The sequence below is a fragment of the Bos indicus x Bos taurus genome, chromosome 3 (assembly GCF_003369695.1).
Source record: "Bos indicus x Bos taurus breed Angus x Brahman F1 hybrid chromosome 3, Bos_hybrid_MaternalHap_v2.0, whole genome shotgun sequence".
In the NCBI taxonomy this organism is placed as follows: domain Eukaryota; kingdom Metazoa; phylum Chordata; class Mammalia; order Artiodactyla; family Bovidae; genus Bos; species Bos indicus x Bos taurus.
The window spans coordinates 55,283,517-55,304,483 of NC_040078.1; the positions used below are offsets into that span (position 1 = coordinate 55,283,517).

At 36.0% G+C, this 20,967-nt stretch overlaps 1 protein-coding gene across 4 annotated transcripts in view; it reads right to left on the reverse strand.

The window, feature by feature from the left end:
* PKN2 (protein kinase N2) overlaps nucleotides 1–20,967 on the reverse strand; it is a 134,788-nt gene that overhangs the window by 76,192 nt on the left and 37,629 nt on the right. For 3 of the 4 annotated variants that reach the window (XM_027536642.1, XM_027536643.1, XM_027536644.1), the window contains exon 2: nucleotides 10,292–10,592. In XM_027536642.1, the coding sequence (XP_027392443.1) occupies nucleotides 10,292–10,592 (301 nt within the window). Of the gene's footprint in view, nucleotides 1–10,291; nucleotides 10,599–20,967 lie in introns of those variants that run through there. The other variant, XM_027536645.1, reaches the window with a different exon arrangement.

A 20,967-nucleotide genomic window follows, 5' to 3' on the forward strand; every position in this document is an offset into this window, starting at 1 on the left:
GTTGCTCATAACTTTTCTTCCAAGGAGTAAGCGTCTCTTAATTTCATGGCTGCAATCACCATCTGCAGTGATTTTGGAGCCCAAAAAAATAAACTCTGACACTCCTTCCACTGTTTCCCCACCTATGTGCCATGAAGTGATGGGACCAGATGCCATGATCTTCGTTTTCTGAAGGTTGAGCTTTAAGCCAACTTTTCACTCTCCTCTTTGACTTTCATCAAGAGACTCTTTAGTTCCTCTTCACTTTCTGCCATAAGGGTGGTGTCATCTGCATATCTGAGGTTATTGATAGTTCTCCTGCAATCTTGATTCCAGCTTGTGCTTTTTCCAACCCAGCGTTTCTCATGATGTACTCTGCATAGAAGTTAAATAAGCAGGGTGACAATATACAGCCTTGACGGACTCCTTTTCCTATTTGGAACCAGTCTGTTGTTCTATGTCCAGTACTAACTGTTGCTTCCTGACTTGCATTCAGATTTCTCAAGAGGCAGGTCAGGTGGTCTGACATTCCCATCTCTTGAAGAATTTTCCACAGTTTGTGGTGATCCACACAGTCAAAGGCTTTGGCATAGTCAATAAAGCAGAAATAGATGTTTTTCTGGAACTCTCTTGCTTTTTCAATGATCCAGTGGATGTTGGCAACTGGATCTCTGATTCCTCTGCCTTTTCTAAAATGAGCTTGAACATGTGGAAGTTCACATTTCATGTACTGTTGAAGCCTGGCTTGGAGAATTTTGAACACAGCAAAGAAAACCATAAATAAGACAAAAAGATAACCCTCAGAATGGAAGAAAATAGTTGCAAACAAAGCATCTGACAGAGGATTGATTTCCAAAATATACAAGCAGCTCATGCAGGTCAATTTCAAAAAAACAAACAACCCAATCAAAAAATGGGCAGAAGACCTAGACATTTCTCCAAAGAAGACAAAGATACAGATGGCTAACACATGAAAAGATGCTCAACATCATTCATTATTAGAGAAATGGAAATCAAAACTACAATGAGGTATATCACCTGACACTGGTGATATACCTGGCCATCATTAAAAAAATCTACAAACAATAAATGCTGGAGAGAGTGCGGAGAAAAGGGACCCTCTTACACTACTGGTAGGAATGTAAACTGATACAGCCACTATGGAGAACAGTATGGAAAGTCCTCAAAAACTAAAAACAGAAGAACCACATGATCTAGCAATCCCACTCCGGGGCATATACCCAGAGAAAACTATAATTCAAAAAGGTACATGCACCCCAATGCTCACTGAAGCACTACTTACAATAGCCAGGACATGGAAGTAACCTAAATGTCCATCAACAGAGGAATGGATACAGAAGATGTGGTACATACATACAATGGAATATTACTTGGCCATTTAAAGGGAAAAGATTATGTCATTTGCAGAGATGTACATGAACACATAGACGTCATACAGAGTGAAGTAAGTCAGAAAGAAAAATAATGTTAACACATATGTGTGGAATCTTATTTGCAAAGCAGAAACAAAGAGACAGATGTATAAAAAAAATTAATGGATACCAACGGGAAGTGGGGGAGTGCGATGCATTGGGAAATCAGGATTGATACGTACACATTACTATGTATAAAATGTATAAGTAATGAGAACCTACTGTATATCACAGGGAACTCTACTTGGTGTCTGCGATGACCTGACTAGAAGGGAAATCCAAAAAAAGGAGTATATATGTATGGCTGATTTAGTTTGCTGTATAGCAGAAAATGACACAGCAGTGTACAGCAACTATACTCCAATTAAAAAAAAACAAAAACAAACCTGTCTTCCCAAGTGACTGTACTGTTTTTGCATTCCTACCAGCAAAGGGTATAAGATTATCTGACCCAAAGCATTTGAGCGTAACATCTAACCCATCATTGTCTGTGACTATGATATGCTGTCACAGGGAAAAACCCCAACAAACCAAGCTTAAGTATAAAAATAAGATAAGAATATTATACTTTTTCAGTACAGTTCAGTTGCTCAGTCAAGTCCAACTCTTTGGGACCCCATGAATCGCAGCACGCCAGGCCTCCCTGTCCATCACCAACTCCTGGAGTTCACTCAAACTCATGTCCATCGAGTCAGTGATGCCTTACCAGCCATCTCATCCTCTGTCGTCCCCTTCTCCTCCTGCCCTCAATCCCTCCCAGCATCAGTCTTTTCCAATGAGTCAACTCTTTGCATGAGATAGCCAAAGTACTGGAGTTTCAGCTTTAGCATCATTCCTTCCAATGAACACCCAGGACTGATCTCCTTTAGAATGGACTGGCTGGATCTCCTTGGAGTCCAAGGGACTCTCAAGAATCTTCTCCAACACCACAGTTCAAAAGCATCAATTCTTCGGTGCTCAGCTTTCTTCATAGTCCAACTCTCACATCGATACATGACCACTGGAAAAACCATAGCCTTGACTAGATGGACCTTTGTTGGCAAAGTAATGTCTCTGCTTTTGAATATGCTATCTAGGTTGCTCATAACTTTCCTTCCAAGGAGTAAGCGTCTTTTAATTTCATGGCTGCAATCACCATCTGCAGTGATTTTGGAGCCCAAAAACATAAAGTCTGACACTTTCCACTGTTTCCCCATCTATTTCCCATGAAGTGATGGGACCAGATGCCATGATCTTCGTTTTCTGAATGTTGAGCTTTAAGGCAACATTTTTACTCTCCTCTTTCACTTTCATCAAGAGGCTTTTTAGTTCTTCTTCACTTTCTACCTAAGGGTGGTGTCATCTGCATATCTGAGGTTATTGATAGTTCTCCCGGCAATCTTGATTCCAGCTTGTGCTTCTTCCAGCCAAGTGTTTTTCATGATGTACTCTGTATATAAGTTAAATAAGCAGGGTGACAATATACAGCCTTGATGGACTCCTTTTCCTATTTGGAACCAGTCTGTTGTTCCATGTCCAGCTCTAACTGTTGCTTCCTGACCTGCATATAGGTTTCTCAAGAAGCAGATCAGGTGGTCTGGTATGCCCATCTCTTGAAGAATTTTCCACAGTTTGTGGTGATCCACACAGTCAAAGGCTTTGGCATAGTCAATAAAGCAGAAATAGATGTTTTTCTGGAACTCTCTTGCTTTTTCCATGATCCAGTGGATGTTGGCAATTTGATCTCTGGTTCCTCTGCCTTTTCTAAAAAGAGCTTGAACATCTGGAAGTTCACAGTTCACGTATTGCTGAAGCCTGGCTTGAAGAATTTTGAGCATTACTTTACTAGCGTGTGAGATGACTGCAACTGTGCGGTAGTTTGAGCATTCTTTGGCATTTCCTTTCTTTCGGATTGGAATGAAAACTGACTTTTTCCAGTCCTGTGGCCACTGCTGAGTTTTCCAAATTTGCTGGCATATTGAGTGCTGCACTCACAGCATCATCTTTCAGGATTTGAAATAGCTCAACTGGAATTCCATTACTTCTGCTAGCTTTGTTCGTAGTGATGCTTTTTAATTAAGCAGAAATACCAGCAACAGAAAAAGGAAAGGAAAATGTATGAAAGCCAGAAACTTTCATAATTTGATGAAAACCATTAATCTACACACCTATGAAGCTCAAGATAAATACAAAAGAAATTCACACCAAAGCTCATCATAGTCAAAGCATTAAAAACTGAAAACAAAGAGGAAAATCTTGAAAGCAGCAAGAGGAAAAAGACTCACTACATACAGAACAATAACTACGAATATCAGACTCCTCATATGAAAGGATAAAGGACCACCAGAAGTGGGATGACACAGCCAAAGTCCTAGATGGAAAAACCGTTAACCAACAATTCTATATCTAGCAAAACTATCCTTCAAAAATGAAGGCGAAATAATTACCAGTTAAACAAAGATAGTGGGAATTTATTGCTATCTGAACTTTCTTACAAGAAATATTAAAAGTCTTTCAGACTGAGAAGAAATGGCACCAGCTGGTAACTTAAATCCACATGAAGAAATAAAATGCTCTAGAAAAGTTAAATACCTTCATAAAGATAAGTTTATATAAAAGTTGTATGTGAATGTTCGTATCAGCAATATCTATAAAAGCTCAACTGTGGAAACAACCCAGATGTCTCATCAGCTGGTGAATAACTAAGGAAAACATGGTATATTCATATAATGGAATACTATTCAGCACTAAAAAGGAATGAAGTACTGAGAAGGCCCAGAGCTAATTTATAAAAGTCAGTAACTGGGCCCCAAGTGTGAAAACAAAACTGACGACTGAAGTTTAGAGTCAAAACATATGGAAAAAATGTCTATGAAATGATGGAACCACTGTGCTGTGCTGTGTTTAGTCACTTAGTCATGTGTGACTCTTTGCTATCCCATGGACTGTAGCCTGCCAGGCTCCTCTGTCCATGGGGATTCTCCAGTCAAGAATTTTATAGTTGCTATGCCTTCCTCCAGGGCATCTTCCCAGCCCAGGGTTCAAATCCAGGTCTCCCACATTGCAGGTGGATTTTTTACTGGCTAAACCACCAGGGAAGCTGGATAGAACCATTGCTGCTAAGCTAAGTCACTTCAGTCATGTCCGACTTTGTGCAACCCCATAGACAGCAGCCCACCAGGCTTCCCATGCATGAAAGTGAAAAATGATGGAGAAGGAAATGGCAACCCACTCCAGTACTCTTGACTGGAAAATCCCATGGACGGAGAAGCCTGGTAGGCTACAGTCCATGGGGTCACAAAGAGTCGGACATGACTGAGCAACTAAAGTTTCTTTGTTCACCAGGTCAAAAAAAAAAAGAAAGTGAAAAGTTTAAGTGAAGTTGCTCAGTTGTGTCCGACTCTGTGCGACCCCTTGGACTGCCTCCTAGCAGGCTCCTCCATCCATGGGATTTTCCAGGCAAGAGTACTGGAGTGGGGTGTCATTGCCTTCTCTGATAGAACCACTGAGTAGCTATAAATCCTTCTGAGCTCTGAGGCTGATCTGGCATGTGGCAGAAACATCTAGACTACACCCTAGCTAACCCACATAGGAGATGGGAAAATGGGGCTTTTTTAACAACAAATCCAATGCAACTTAAGATCAGGGAGAAGCACAAAGCTATGAGTTTGGCAGTCTTTGATCAATCTTCAGCTCAAAGACTGCTTTTAATATATAGACTTAAAAGATAACTCATTTTGATTATTCAACAAACAGGTAATGAGGACCTGCTTACTCTCAGGCATGATGTTAGGTGATACAGATATGAAACAAACAAAACTTAGTTGATGATCTTGAGATTAAGAAAAAAAGAAACAAGATTGTGGGCTGTAATTTTTTTTTGTTTAAAATAAGCGACTTAGGCATTAAAATTTCATAACTGCCTTCATCTGTTACATGACACCTTAATGTTCAAAAACTGCTTATTGCCTAACTGTTGGTAGAAAAGGCCTACATTCTGTACCTACAGCATGCACAATTCTTTCATAAATTCTGCTTAAGATGGTGCCATTTTTTTTCTTTCCTCTTCCTAATTATAATAATATATATGGTCAATGACTACACACCAGTTAGACTGCTTAAAAAAATACATTAACAATACCAAGTGCTGGAGAGGATGTGGTACAATTGGAACTCTCATATATTGCTGGTGAGAATGAAAAATAATATAGCCACTCTGGAAAAATAATACAATCACTTTGGCAGTTTCTTGTATTATCACACATATTAATATATGATTTAGCAATCACACACCTAAGTATTTACCTAGGTGGACCGAAAACATGTTCAAACAAAAACCTGTTAATGGTCAGTTATAGCAGCTTTACTGATAACTGCCAAAAAATTTAAAAGAACTCTAAAGTTCCCTGTGGAAGAATGAATAAATAAACTGTGGTACATCTATATGATGGACTATTACTCAGCAGTAAAAAAGAATAAACTGGTGCTAAATGCAATAACCTAGATGAATCTCAAACAGAAATATGCTGAGTGAAAGAAGTCAGACTTAAAAGGTTATAAACTTTATGGCTGCATTTATATGATATTCTTGAAAAGCAAACTATAAGTGACAGAGGACAGATCAGTGGTTGCCAGGGGATATGGAGTAGGAAGAGGGTGTGACTACAAAGGGATACTACTGCCCTTTTTCCTGATTGTGGTGGTATTTAGATGAACCTATCTGTGTATTAAAATTCACTGAATGAGGGACCCAGGAAGAATCAGTTTTACTGTGTATTAACTTTAAAAAATATATCATCAAGAATTCACATATTAGATGTCTACGAATCAACTAATTTCATGATTTTAAAGACAAGAAAATAAAGAGGCATTAAAAGTGACTTGTTAATTAATGATTATAGTTACCAACCTAATGGCAATCCTTTCCTTAGAAGTTCACAACTTAATTCAACATATGCTTACCTCAAAATGAGAAATTCAATCAGAAATAAGGATTATGTAGAAATAGCATAATAAATCAAGCTACACCTTTTAATAAACATAAAAGTCAACTATAATTTCTATGCTACATTTAGGTGGATAGGCCAATAATAAAAAAGAAATTTAAATTCTCACTTGTACTCATTCAAGAAAGACTTCATAAACTACATTTTAGTTATTAAGTTGGCTCCCTCGATACAGATACAGCTCAGAAATTGAGAAGTTTCCAAAGTTAATTCCAAAAAATTCCAGGGAATTTCCTGGCAGTCTGATAGTTAGGACTCTGTGCTTCCACTGCAGGGGCCATGGGTTCAATCCCTGGTTGGGGAACTAAGATAATGCACACTGTGCACTTCGGCCAAAACAAACAAGCAAAACCACACACAAAATTCCAACACTATTAGTTCTATATTAAATCAATACTGCCTTTCTGAATATTCTACATATTAAAGAAAATATTCCCCACCTCAAATGGCAAAAAATCAATCTAAGCATGTTGGGGTCAGAGAAAATGGAAATGGGAAGAGGGAAAGAGAAGGAAATAAGGTAAAAACAGAGGGATTTAAACTATACAAATTATTAGTTATACCTAATAAAATATGAGAAATATTCTTGTCCTCTTCTTTAGGGATAACATATAAGATTCCAAAGATTCAGAAAATCAGTTCTTTCTTAAATATTTAAGAGTTTTAGTTATCAACTATGACCTAGATTACAAATCCACTTTACAGAGATTCAAAACTGTTTTCACAAAGTACAGTCAGCCTCATTTCCAAGTGGGAATAATAATAATACTCCATGAGACTATCCTATAAATATATGGAAGGTGAATAGGAAGCTTATAATATCATAAACATGAAGAGAACATAAAAAAAATTCGCTTTTTACTACTCAAGAATAAACGAACACATATATTTTAGACATTAACAGTCTCAAATGATCATCTTCACATTATAATAAGCAACATTTCAGAGACTTTTATGGCTAAAGTCTTAAATTTTATCTGATAAATGTCCTTATTTTACAAATTAGAAACTAATGGCTAAAGGAGTTAATTATTGCAGAAGTGAGTTGAAAGCAGGTCTCCTAACTGCTTACATGGCAATCATATATACAATGCAAATTTATATTCTATCCCTATCTCCTTGAATCATTCATTCTGCTCACATACCCTCAAGTCAACAGGAATTAGCCAAATACTTCTGCATGTAAGTATGTGCACATACTTATACTTTAGAGAACTGAAAGCAAACACCAGGTCCTTGACTCTTTATGTCAGATCTAATCAAGTTAAATGATTTTGTCTACTTTAGTATGTGATGTAAAACATAAAATTTCATGGCAATCTGACGTAAAAATTAATGATTAACTACCTTAATCCCCTGTGCTATTGTTGATTTTAATGCAGTCAAGTTATAAGAGAAAATGAAAACAAAAGCAAAAAAAAAAACAAACATCACCAAGATGTGTGCATATGGCATTTGTGAAGAGAACTATTTTTTTTAATACATTCAAATTTTAACCAACTTGTCAAGTTCATTGCAACAAACTTAAGCATTAAGAAGTAACACTAGAAAGTTATGTTTCATAGAACATCTGCCCTGTAATTATCTGATAAGTCAAATGAACAGCAAAGAAAGTTTCTGGAAATATTTATCATAAAACTTTATTTAAGGTTTTATTCCCCAAGTTATTAAATAAAATACCATGATAAATTATGGTTTGGTATTATTATAATTATAAAAACTAATATATTTATTTACTGGGATTTTTTTTGAGATATAATATTCACAACACCTACTATGTTCCACTCTTTTATGATAAACCTTGAAAATACCTGAATAAAAACAATGGTCCTGTCCTCAAGCATCATACAGTTTAGTAAGTACTATCAAAATGTGCAAAAATAAATTGTAATACAACATAATACAACAATGAGTGGACAAAGCAGAATAGAGAATCAGAGAAAGTCAAGGAAGGATTCAGTGATATCCAAATTGAGTGTTGAGGTAGAAAAGAAATCTGACAGAAGGTCTATAAGGTCATTTCTTCATATGAAACTCTAGGAAAGACAAGTCTAATCTAAAGTGATAGTAGGCAAACCAGTGGTTACCTAAACCCAAACATGGGAATCAGAGATCGACAGGACTATTATGTATACTATACAAGAACCACTGAAGTGATGGTCAGGATCCCTAGCTGTAGTGATGGTTACCTGGATACAGACATTTGTTAAAACACATCAAATCATATTCTTAAAATATGTGCATTTTATCATAAGTAATTTATACACTTCAGTAAAGTTAGTTGTTTAAAAATGACTTGGGAAACCAAATGGGCTATTCTCTGTATGGCAAAAACACTTTTATATTCCAATTAGAAGGTAGTCATTGGTATTCTGTGATTAGCAAAATGTTTTCTCTAAATGGAGTTTAAAGCTCCAGCACAGTTTCTTATTTTAGAACTCTCCTAAAGAAGTAATGGGCAAAGAATGTAGAGCTCGGCAGAGTTCCAACAGAACAGGCTATTTCCAAGTTTATATGATATTGCTAAAAAAAGCATTTCATAATACAAATTTCCATTTATAATGTAATTATTGAATACGTGGATAAAAAAATACTAGATTGAAGAGTTCTTTAGCTAGTTTTGTAATTCTGGGCAAACTAATTTACATCTTTGGGATTATTTCAGTTCTAAAATAAGAAGACTGGTTTCTTTATGATTTCTTTCACTTTTAAGATTTAATTATTCTTACATGATTAAAATCTCTACATTGAATCTCCAAATGAAACCCCTAAGGTAAGTCCCAGATGTTGAAAGGAATGTATTAAAACAAGTTCTATCAAGTACATGGAATATCAGAAGTACAACATTTAAGATTGGCAACTTATGGATCTTAATCAAATTTATGTACTTTCTTCACTTTAATTTTACTTATATCATTTTTTCTTAGCTAATCACAAGGTTCTTCTAAAATTTCTATGGTGCTAGATACATCACTCTACATATACCACTCTTTGTCTTTGCAAATAAATAAACTAAGGATTATAGACATTAAATTACTAGTTTAAAATATTTTCTTTGCAAAGACAAAACTATTAGATCAAATGTGTCTTATATGATTTGTTAAGTAAAAAGGTTTGGAAAGAATGTATAAATATAAATGGATGAACACTGATACAAATACAGACTTTTTTTTTCTGTAAGGATATACAACAAAAAAGCAATAGTACCTTTAGGGAGAGGGCCTAGACTTGATAGAGGTCATTTTTCTATTTTTATTTTCTGTACCATTTGAAAAATTTCCAACATGAACATCTGTTAATTCTAATGTTTAGAAATTATGCTCTTAAGCTGGACTTATAGGTTGTATTTTCCTTTCATTTTCTATACCGAAGGAAAAAAAGTAATATTTGGCTTTTTAAACGTTTTTCTTCTTTTTCAAACAAAACGCCTGGTAGTGTAAGTTGTTAATTCAGTCACTTAGAGCACAAAGAACAGAGGTCACAGGTTTGAACAACGACATTTGCAAAAAAATAAAAATATCCCTTGGTCATACAGTGCATTTTTAACTTTAAAAAGTCATCTGGCAAACTTGTGTTGCTGATCACAAGAATGAATCAGGTAAGAGCATGTGGTTGATCCAATACAAAACACAAATAATGGAAAATAAGTAATGTCTTAGTGACAGAGAGTAAGAGAGTAGACAGCAGAATTACTCATCTCTAAGTAAATATTTTAATCTTCACATCCATCAACTCAATGCACTTCTGAATAAAATATAAATAAGACCTTAACTGTAGGAGAAAATATAGCCCCTGTACTTTTGTTAAGGCTAAAGACTATACATGGCAAAAATCTTACTATTTGTAAAATAATACATTCTTGTTAGTACACTATATAAACATCAAATAAAATACCTGTAACATCTTCTGGATCTGATACAACAATATGTGCATTTAGTTCCTGTAGCTTGTGATGTAATTCTTCTAATTTTTTATTTGATTTTTTCAAAATGTTGTCCACATAAGCCAAACTTTTTTTATCTGTTGTGACTTTTCTCAGATTTTCAGCTCCTTCTTTGATTTTCAGTTCTTTCCTTATTTCTCTCTTAATTCGATCCTTGATATCATCCAATTTCTGTTGCACCATTGTATCTGAAAAGTCTAATTTTTGAACAGCACTCACATTCTCAGAAAAAGGAAGACTTCGGGAATCGCCCTACAGAAAAAAAACAAACATACAAATGTGGGAGTTTAGAAAAAGTTATTTGCTCAGTAAAATATTCAGTATAAGAATAAAATTGTACTAAAGGCAATTCTTCAAAATCTCTGCCCACTCACTAAATAGCATTACCTGACAAATTTACATTAAAATAAACACATCTGCACACAAAGGCATCTTTGGGCTGTAAAAACAGTGAATGTTTGATATTCCACAAGCCCAAATTAGATTCTAGCAGCACCTAAACGGTGAAAGTTGAGAAAGTTATTTAACCTTTCAAATACTCAGTTTAATTGTCTGCAACATATAAATATTAGGCAGTTTTCAGAGGTAACATGGTAATTTAAAATATCGTATGTGAAATTCCAAATATAATTCCTGGCCCAGTATATAGTCACTTAATAAGTAAAGATTATTATTAAATTCCATAGGTAAGATAAAATTCTATTTTATCTTCTATAAGAAATCTCTTAAAAATAAAATAATATTTGCAAAAATAAAATTATATCCTTATGACCACTTTTTAGTTAAGCAATTAAAAGTATTAGGGCTTGGGAAAACTATTTTAGAACTCTATATATTTCATGGCTAACTATTCCAATTGATAATTTGGTTGACATTACATAAAAATAAGTACTAAAAAAAAAAGTCTAAACCATATCCTACTGATAGAAGCTAAGACAATACAAAGTATCAGTTATTCATCTTAAAATGAAAATCAAATCAGGTAAGCACATCTAATCCATATTTAAAACAAGAAAACATGTTCTGGCTATTTGTACTGATACATCATTCACTATTTTAAATTCGAATACTATAACACTATTGGTTTTTAAGTTAACTTTTACCTTTGGGACGAGGAATTAAGTTTGTGAAAGACACAGAAGAGATGTTCACCCTTTATGTATCTTTTGAACCATAGATCTAAGTAATTAAAAGATTTTCTTTTATTTTTTTGAGAATTCATCACACCCATAAAATTATTTCTATTTAAATTCTTGGTGCAAGAATTATGTCTAATTCTTAACCTCTGAAAAACATGTATTTTGCAAAATAGTGTGTTAACAGATGCAAAGACCAGGATTTTGTCTTGGCTTTGGTACGAATTTACCTGGTGCCAACAGACATACTATGCAAAAAACGAAGTATGTGTGTGCCAAGTCGCTTCTGTTGTGCCCAACTCCCTGAGACCCTATGGACCGTAGCCCACCAGTAAGTTTCCTTGGTCCATGAGATTCTCCAGGCAAGAATACTCGAGTGAGTTTCCAAGCCTTCTTCCAGGGGATCTTCCCAACCCAGGGATTGAACCTGAGTCTCTTAAGTCTCCTGCATCGGTAGGCAGGGTTCTTTAACAGGTGCCACCTGGGAAGCCCAAAAATGAAGTATATAGTTGATGTATAAATTTGTTCTTAACCTTTTAGGGCCAAGAGCTCCTTTGAAACTCTGACCAAAAAAAAAAAAAAAAAAGGAGAACAAATAAAACTTCATATCTGTATGTACAATTTAGCTCTTACAAATTCTTGAAATAGGTGATCTACACCAACTGGCCTTAAATACAAACAGAGTGATCTCCTATCTGGACTAAAATGTCTATTAGGTTTATCACTATTTATAATGGAATGTCAGTCCTAACATCTATTTATTCAGTTTCCAAACTTTATAAATCCACCTTTGACTGGTCATCAAATACGAAGGATTATTATAAAAACAGAAAATCCCAAATTTCTGTTGTCTAGCTTAGGTAAAGTAAACTGAGGCAAACAATTCTTAAATGAAAAAGTTTAAGCTAACTGCATTCCTCTAGATATCTGATATTTTTGCTTCTATCTTTATAGACTTAGAAAATACCACATGAATTGCTTTCACAAATCTGTACTTTAATACTAGGTACTAATCCAGAACTTAAGTGTCTCAGGAATTTTTTTCTTTATGCCCCATAGACTAGGGGTATAAAGAAATACCTAACAATTCCATTTATTAAGTAGTCACACGCTAGTAAAGTAATGCTCAAAATTCTCCAAGCCACGCTTCAGCAATATGTGAACCGTGAACTTCCTGATGTTCAAGCTGGTTTTTGAAAAGGCAGAGGAACCAGAGATCAAATTGCCAACATCCGCTGGATTACGGAAAAAGCAAGAGAGTTCCAGAAAAACATCTATTTCTGCTTTGTTGACTATGCCAAAGCCTTTGACTGTGTGGATCACAATAAATTGTGGAAAATTCTGAAAGAGATGGGAATACCAGACCACCTGATCTGCCTCCTGAGAAATTTGTATGCAGGTCAGGAAGCAACAGTTAGAACTGGATATGGAACAACAGACTGGTTCCAAATAGGAAAAGGAGTACGTCAAGGCTGTATATTGTCACCCTGTTTATTTAACTTATAAGCAGAGTACATCATGAGAAATGCTGGACTGGGAGAAACACAAGCTGGAATCAAGATTGCCAGGAGAAATATCAATAACCTCAGATATGCAGATGACACCACCCTTATGGCAGAAAGTGAAGAGGAACTAAAAAGCCTCTTGATGAAAGTGAAAGAAGAGAGTGAAAAAGTTGGCTTAAAGCTCAACATTCAGAAAACGAAGATCATGGCATCCGGTCCCATCACTTCATGGGAAACAGATGGGGAAACAGTGTCAGACTTTATTTTTCTGGGCTCCAAAATCACTACAGATGGTGACTGCAGCCATGAAATTAAAAGACGCTTACTCCTTGGAAGGAAAGTTATGACCAACCTAGATAGCATATTCAAAAGCAGAGACATTACTTTGCCAACAAAGGTCCATCTAGTCAAGGCTATGGTTTTTCCAGTGGTCATGTATGGATGTGAGAGTTGGACTGTGAAGAAGGCTGAGCGCTGAAGAATTGATACTTTTGAACTGTGGTGTTGGAGAAGACTCTTGAGAGTCCCTTGGACTGCAAGGAGATCCAACCAGTCCATTCTGAAGGAGATCAGCCCTGGGTGTTCTTTGGAAGGAATGATGCTAAAGCTGAAACTCCAGTACTTTGGCCACCTCATGCGAAGAGTTGACTCATTGGTAAAGACTCTGATGCTGGGGAGGATTGGGGGCAAGAGGAGAAGGGGAAGACAGAGGATGAGATGGCTGGATGGCATCACTGACTCGACGGACGTGAGTCTGAGTGAACTCCAGGAGTTGGTGATGGACAGGGAGACCTGGCGTGCTGTGATTCATGGGGTCACAAAGAGTCGGACACGACTGAGCGACTGATCTGATCTGATCTGAAGGTCTAAATAACTTAATCAATCCTTGTAATAATTTAGTATCTTTTTAAAATAATACACATTGAAAGAAAAATTAATTTTTATTTCATTCTTTAATAACTAGTTACTTATTAACAAGATCTGCACACTGGGTAACTTGGAATTTCTCAAAACCTGAAATCAGATTGGACATTCCCCACCTTCATCACCTATTCTGCCAGTACATACGGGTTGTAGAATAACCTTAATATTGAAGTTTTACAGACTCTGGTTAGCTCACATGGTATGCAACAAATGATATCACTGTGTTGCCTTGAAAATTTTAAAGTATACTGCAGCTTCCTGAGAGTTTGCTGAGACACCCTAGAGAGTTCTGTGGCAGGTTTGGAAGTTGTGGTACTAATATTTAAAGGCTAATAAAAACAAAAGGGGGTTCCTGGATAGCTCAAATGGTAAAGAATCTGCCTGCAACGTAGGAAGCCTAGGTTGGATCCCTGGGTTGGGAAGATACCTTGGGGAAAGGCATGACAACCCATGCCTCCAATATTTCTGTCTGGAGAAGTCCATGGATGAACGAGCTTGGAGGGCTACAGTCCATGGAGTCATGAAGAGTCAGACAAAGACTATCACCTTCAAAAACAAAAGAAAAACAAACCAAAACCCAAAAACAACCCCCCGCCCCCACACACACACAGTTACCCTTGGGTTACTTCAACTCCTACTTCAATTTGCTCCCTAAATTCCAATCATATCAAATTACAGAAATTAACTGCCAAAGACAATCTCTTCTGGCTTAGCTACTATGCATGCTGCACCTTTAGGATGTACTGTTTTTCCTTCTTCCTTCAATTATCTCTTCCTAGTCCCTTCTTTTCTTAGTTAACTTTAATTTTGTCTCAAAGTTTACCATAATTTTTTTCCTGGAAAAGAATTTCCTGCCTATGCCCTCTCTTAGAATTTAGATTAAATGCCTCTCTCCTGTGTACTCTGATAATGTGGATTTTATTTAAACAAGTATTCCTTTTCTTATCTGACAACTCCAAAGACTGTGAACAATTTGAGAGCAGAGTTTACGCCTGGCAGAGTGGTTCTGTTTTGTTTTCTTAATGATTTGTTGATTATGATATAATTATTTAATATTCTTCGTTCAGAATTCAGGAAAATCTATCACTGCTAAGGAAGTCATGCTTTCCTCTTTGTGATAACGAGAATTCATAGTCCAGGAAGCTCAAAGGCAAAATTGACATTCAATCACAGCAACTATACTGGCTAGAATTTGATATTAGATATAAACCATATGGAGTTACCATGTTTACTTTCTTTCCTAAAAGGATTTTTAGTAACCATATTTTATTCCCATCTTTTGTTGTGACATGGCTCAAATACCTTTTGGAAAGGAACAGGAGATAAATAGAATATAATCAATAACTTAAGATAAACTATAGCAGATGGTGATTGTAGCCATGAAATTAAACAATGCTTACTCTTTGGAAGGAAAGTTGGGACCAACCTAATGTCTCAGCATATTAAAAAGCAGAGACATTACTTATCAACAAAGGTCTGTCTAGTCAAGGCTATGGTTTTTCCAGTGGTCATGTATGGATGTGAGAGTTGGACTGTGAAGAAGGCTGAGCACCGAAGAATTGATGCTTTTGAACTGCGGTGTTGGAGAAGACTCTTGAGTCCCTTGGACTGCAAGGAGATCCAACCAGTCCATCCTAAAGGAGATCAGTCCTGGGTGTTCATTGGAAGGACTGATGTTGAAGCCAAAACTCCAATACTTTAGCCACCTGATGCAAAGAGCACACTCACTAGAAAAGACCCTGATGCTGGGAAAGATTGAGGGCAGGAGAAGGGGATGAGAGAGGATGAGATGGTTGGATAGCATCACCGACTTAATAGACATGAGTTTGGGTGGACGCTGGGAGTTGGTGACAGACAGAAGGCCTGGCGTGCTGCAGTTCATGGGGTCACAAAGAGTCGGACATGACTGAGTGACTGAACTGAATAACACAATTTTGCCAAGAGACCATGCTGATCATAGCAAAGACCCTCTTCCAAAAACACAAGAGAAGACTCTAGACATGGCCATCACCAGATGGTCAATACTGAAATCAGATTGATTATATTCTTTGCAGTCAAAGATGGAGAAGCTCTATACAGTCAGCAAAACAAGACAGGGAGTTGACTGTGGCTCAGATCATGAACTCCTTATTGCCAAATTGAGACTTAAATAGAAGAAAGTAGGGAAACCCACTAGACCATTCAGGCATGACCTAAATCAAATCTCTTACAATTAAACAGTGGAAGTGACAAATAGATTCAATGGATTAGATCTGATAGACGGAGTGCCTGAAGAACTATGGACGGAGGTTCGTGACATTATACAGGAGGAAGTGATCAAGACCATCCCCAAGAAAAAGAAATGCAAAAAGGCAAAATGGTTGTCTGAGGAGGCCTTACAAATAGCTGAGAAAAGAAGAGAAGCTAAAAGCAAAGGAGAAAAGGAGATATACCCATTTGAATGCAGAGTTCCATAGAACAGCATGGAGAGATAAGAAAGCCTTCTTCAGTGATCAATACAAAGAAATAGAGGAAAACTAAAGAATGGGAAAGACTAGAGGTCTCTTCAAGAAAATCAGAGATACCAAGGGAACATTTCATGCAAAGATGGGCACAATAAAGGACAGAAATGGTATGGACCTAACAGAAGCAGAAGATATTAAGAAGAGGTGGCAAGAATACACAGAAGAACTATACAAAAAAGATCTTCATGACCTGGATAACCACGATGGTGTGATCACTCATCTAGAGCCAGATATCCTGGAATGTGAAGTTAAGTGGGCCTTAGGAAGCATCACTACGAACAAAGCTAGTAGAGGCGATGGAATTCCAGTTGAGCTATTTCAAATCCTGAAAGATGATGCTGTGAAAGTCCTGTACTCAATATGCCAGCAAATCTGGAAAACTCAGCAGTGGCCACAGGACTGGAAAAGGTCAGTTTTCATTCCAATCCCAAAGAATGGCAATGCCAAAGAATGCTCAAACTACCACACAATTGTACTCGTCTCACATGCTAGCAAAGTAATGCTCAAAATTCTCCAAGCCAGGCTTCAGCAATACGTGAACTGTGAACTGTGTTGAACATACTTCCAGATGTTCAAGGTGGATTTAGAAAAGGCAGAGGAAACAGAGATCAAACCGCCAACATCCGCTGGATCATCGAAAAAGTGAGACAGTTCCAGAAAAACATCTGTTTCTGCTTTATTGACCACATCAAAGCCTTTGACTGTGTGGATCAGAACAAACTGGAAAATTCTTAAAGAGATGAGGCTGACCTGCCTCCTGAGAAATCTGTATTCAAGTCAGGAAGAAAGTTAGAATTGGACATGTAACAACAGACTGGTTCCAAACAGGAAAAGGAGTCTGTAAAGCTGTATTTTTCACCCTGCTTATTTAACTTATATGCAGAGTACATCATGAGAAATGCCAGGCTGGATGAAGCACAAGCTGGAATCGAGATTGCCAGGAGAAATATCAATAACCTCAGATACAGAGATGACACCACCCTTATGGCGGAAAGTGAAGACGAACTAAAGAGCCTCTTGATGAAAGTGAAAGAAAAGAGTGAAAAAGTTGGCTTAAAACTCAACATTCAAAAAACTAAGATCATGGCATCCAGCCTTATCACTTCATGGCAAAAAGATGGGGAAACTGTGGAAACAGTGACAGACTTTATTTTCTGGGGGGTGGGGTGGGAGAGCTCCAAAATCACTGCAGATAGTGACTGCAGCCATGAAATTAAAAGATGCTTGCTCCTTGGAAGAAAAGCCATGACCACCCTAGACAGCATATTAAAAAGCAGATACATCACTTTACCAACAAAGTTCTGTCTAGTCAAAGCTATGGTTTTTCCAGTAGTCATGCATGGATGTGAGAGCTGGACTATAAAGAAAGCTGAGAGCCGAAGAACTGATGCCTTTGAACTGCTGTGTCGGAGACTTGAGAGTCCCTTGGACTGCAAGGACATCCAATCAGTCCATCCTAAAGGAAATCAGTCCTGAATATTCACTGGAAGGACTGATGGTGAAACTGAAACCCCAATACTTTGGCCACCTGATGCAAAGAACCGACTCATTTGAAAAGACCCTGTTGCTGGGAAAGATTGTAGGGGGAGGAGAAGTGGACGACAGAGTATAAGATGGTTGGATGGCATCACTGACACGATGAATATAAGTTTAAGTAGGCTCCGGGAGTTGGTGATCTTCAGGAAGGCCTGGTGTGCTGCAGTCCATGGCGCTGCAAAGAGTCAGATATCACTGAGCTACTGAACTGAACTGAAGATAAACTATGCCCCCTAACAGCTGATAAAAAAGGTTACAGTACTATTACTCCTTTCCTGAAAATTTTAGTTGCAATAAACTGTGAAAGTTATTGGAAAATATAATTTTCTTCCATTTGGAACACTGAAATGAGTTATTCCATCTATTAAATTATGTCTCTACCCTAAAAAATAATAAGAGCAATTACATCATGAATGGAATCAATACTAGGCAATGTAATAATAATCTTGACACAGTGAAATAAATCAGCCTCGGGAAAATAAACAGCTATTTAACCAGTGAAAATATTCAGTGATAATCTCTGTCGCAGTAGGTTCTCTGAAAGGCTGTAGGAACATTATATTAATTTACATTTACAAGTGTTTCACTTTCATCCACTAGTCAAGTCTTTGTGTTCCTATTATAATGAACTTCAGGTCTCCTCCAAAAGTAAATTGTAGGTAACCTTTTCCCATGTTTTCAAAATGAAGCAAAGTTTGATCCATCTTCTAATCACAAGCACCTTTTTAAATTCATTAATATGTTCGGAAAGTAAAGAGATAAAAGGAAGGAAAAGGAAAAACCAAACGTAATCCTAAACATAAAACTAAACTCCTAATAATATTCATGACTCTCCAGGCATCTATACAAAAAAGAAATACCATTAATTACCACTGAAATCAACAAGCTTAGTTAGCCACTCCATTCTACATAAATTAATCTAACATTTTTGCTGCTATATTTTCTTATATCTTTTTTCTTATACCCTATTCCTTTCACTATCAATCCAAATCCACTGTCACAAAATACTGTTCAAAAAATATTTCAACTCTTTCATGACTCATCCTACCTATTTTTAATGTACTTTAAATTTTATATCATCCATATCCTTAATGCAGTCATTCAAATCAGATGGATCAAATCCAAAATCAAGGAAACCATTAGTAAAATTAACACTTTGGATTTATAGCAGTACAATCAAATGATTTTTAGGTTAGTAGATTTCATGTAGAGAAACAGATAAAAGGAGGAATAGAGACTTTAATGAATAAAAAACAAAAGAACAAAAATTAGATTGAGTTCAAAAGAACCAAAATTTAAAACTCAGTGGATAGGTTAAATAGCAGATTAGACTAAGCTAATAAATTAGTATACTGGCAGAGAGATAACTTGAAGGAATTACTCTGAATTGATCATAAAGTGATAAAAGAGAAATTAAAAGGCCTGGAAGACAGAATGAGAGGATCCAAATCCACCTAATAAGAGCTCCAGAATAAGAAAATAAAGACAAGGAGAGAGAAGCACTACAAGAAGAAATAAATGCATCAGAATATTCCAGAATTGAAGCATGATATACCCTTAGACTGGAAGGTCATCCCAAGTTGCAAATAAAATAAATGAATATAACAGCAAAAACAACAAAGAAAACAGAAGTATTTTCATCTGCAAATGAATGATAATTAGATCAACAGAAGACTATTCTTTAATAACAACAGAGGCTCCAAACTACCAAACAGGATTTTCAGCCTTTATCTTAAGGTCTTCATATACTGCTAAGGCTTTCTCTAAAATTAAAAAAATCTAAAACCCAGCTGCTTCAAAATATTAACATTCTTGGGAAAATGACAGATGAACTAAGCCAGTGCCCACGTTATACTTTTAACATCATTCCCTTGTTCACTTTCATGTATGTGTTAATTTCTATTGAAAAAAAAACCTGTGCTATCACAGAAGAGACTGTACCATTTTCACCTTTTAAATTGACAAAGACTTTTCTAATCATACTGTTGGCAATAATCCAGATTGTAAGAAGAAATTTTAAAATAGTGATTCCCTTTGACCCAGTAATTCTACTTTGACAAATGTAAACTAATAAGATAATTACTCTATAGAATGGTAAATGCAGTAATTTTTAAAATAATAATATATGCTAGGCACAGACAGACTCCCATACAAACTTACAAGTAGCAGGGCTTTAAACAAACATATAGGAAAGAGAAAGTTCAAAATGCCAAGTGTCATAACAAAAGAATTTCAAACAGAATGGGGAATAAAGAAAAGTTTCTTTTACTTATACTGTTTATTATTTCTCAGTAGTATGTCCACCTCAGTGTACTGCTGCTGTGTACACACAATTTTATTTAAAAATATGTTTAAAATAAGAATAAAAAAAAAAAGACTGGAAGGGGAGAGATTAAAATATTATGTCTGAGCTAAAAGAAAAAAAAACTAAGAAGGATTTTCATTTTGTTCTTCAAAGTTTTCCATATTTTCTCAATTTTTAGAGCAATTAATATATGCTGCCTGTCTAATTAGGAATGTCTTTCTTTTAAAAAGACATTTATAATAAAAAAAAGTCTTTATTTTTTAAAGACATCAAAAGTAATTTTCCCTTTATTTCACTTTTGGCACATATAAAAGCTTATAATGATATCTTATACTCTACAGTATATTTGCTATTATTTAACTAGGATATTTCAAGTCAATACAATTCCACTGCAAAAGATGAGACTACACATCCCACTTATTATAACTAGACCACATCATGTGCCAGCCAAGTATTTTCAAATACACAAATGTGTTAATATGTATTTGATAAATACAACTATTTTTATTTTACAAAATACTGAAATTCTGATCTGTAGGCTTAAACATAAACTTGACATTTTCAATTTACTATATTTCAACAAACTCACAGTGAAGTTAAGAAAAACATTAAAATAAGAACAGGATCACATTCAATGAACAAAATGAAGAAAAAAGTCTGTCACTTATGACCAAGTACTTCATTTAGGGAGAAACAGGAAAGGATGTTTACTTTTCA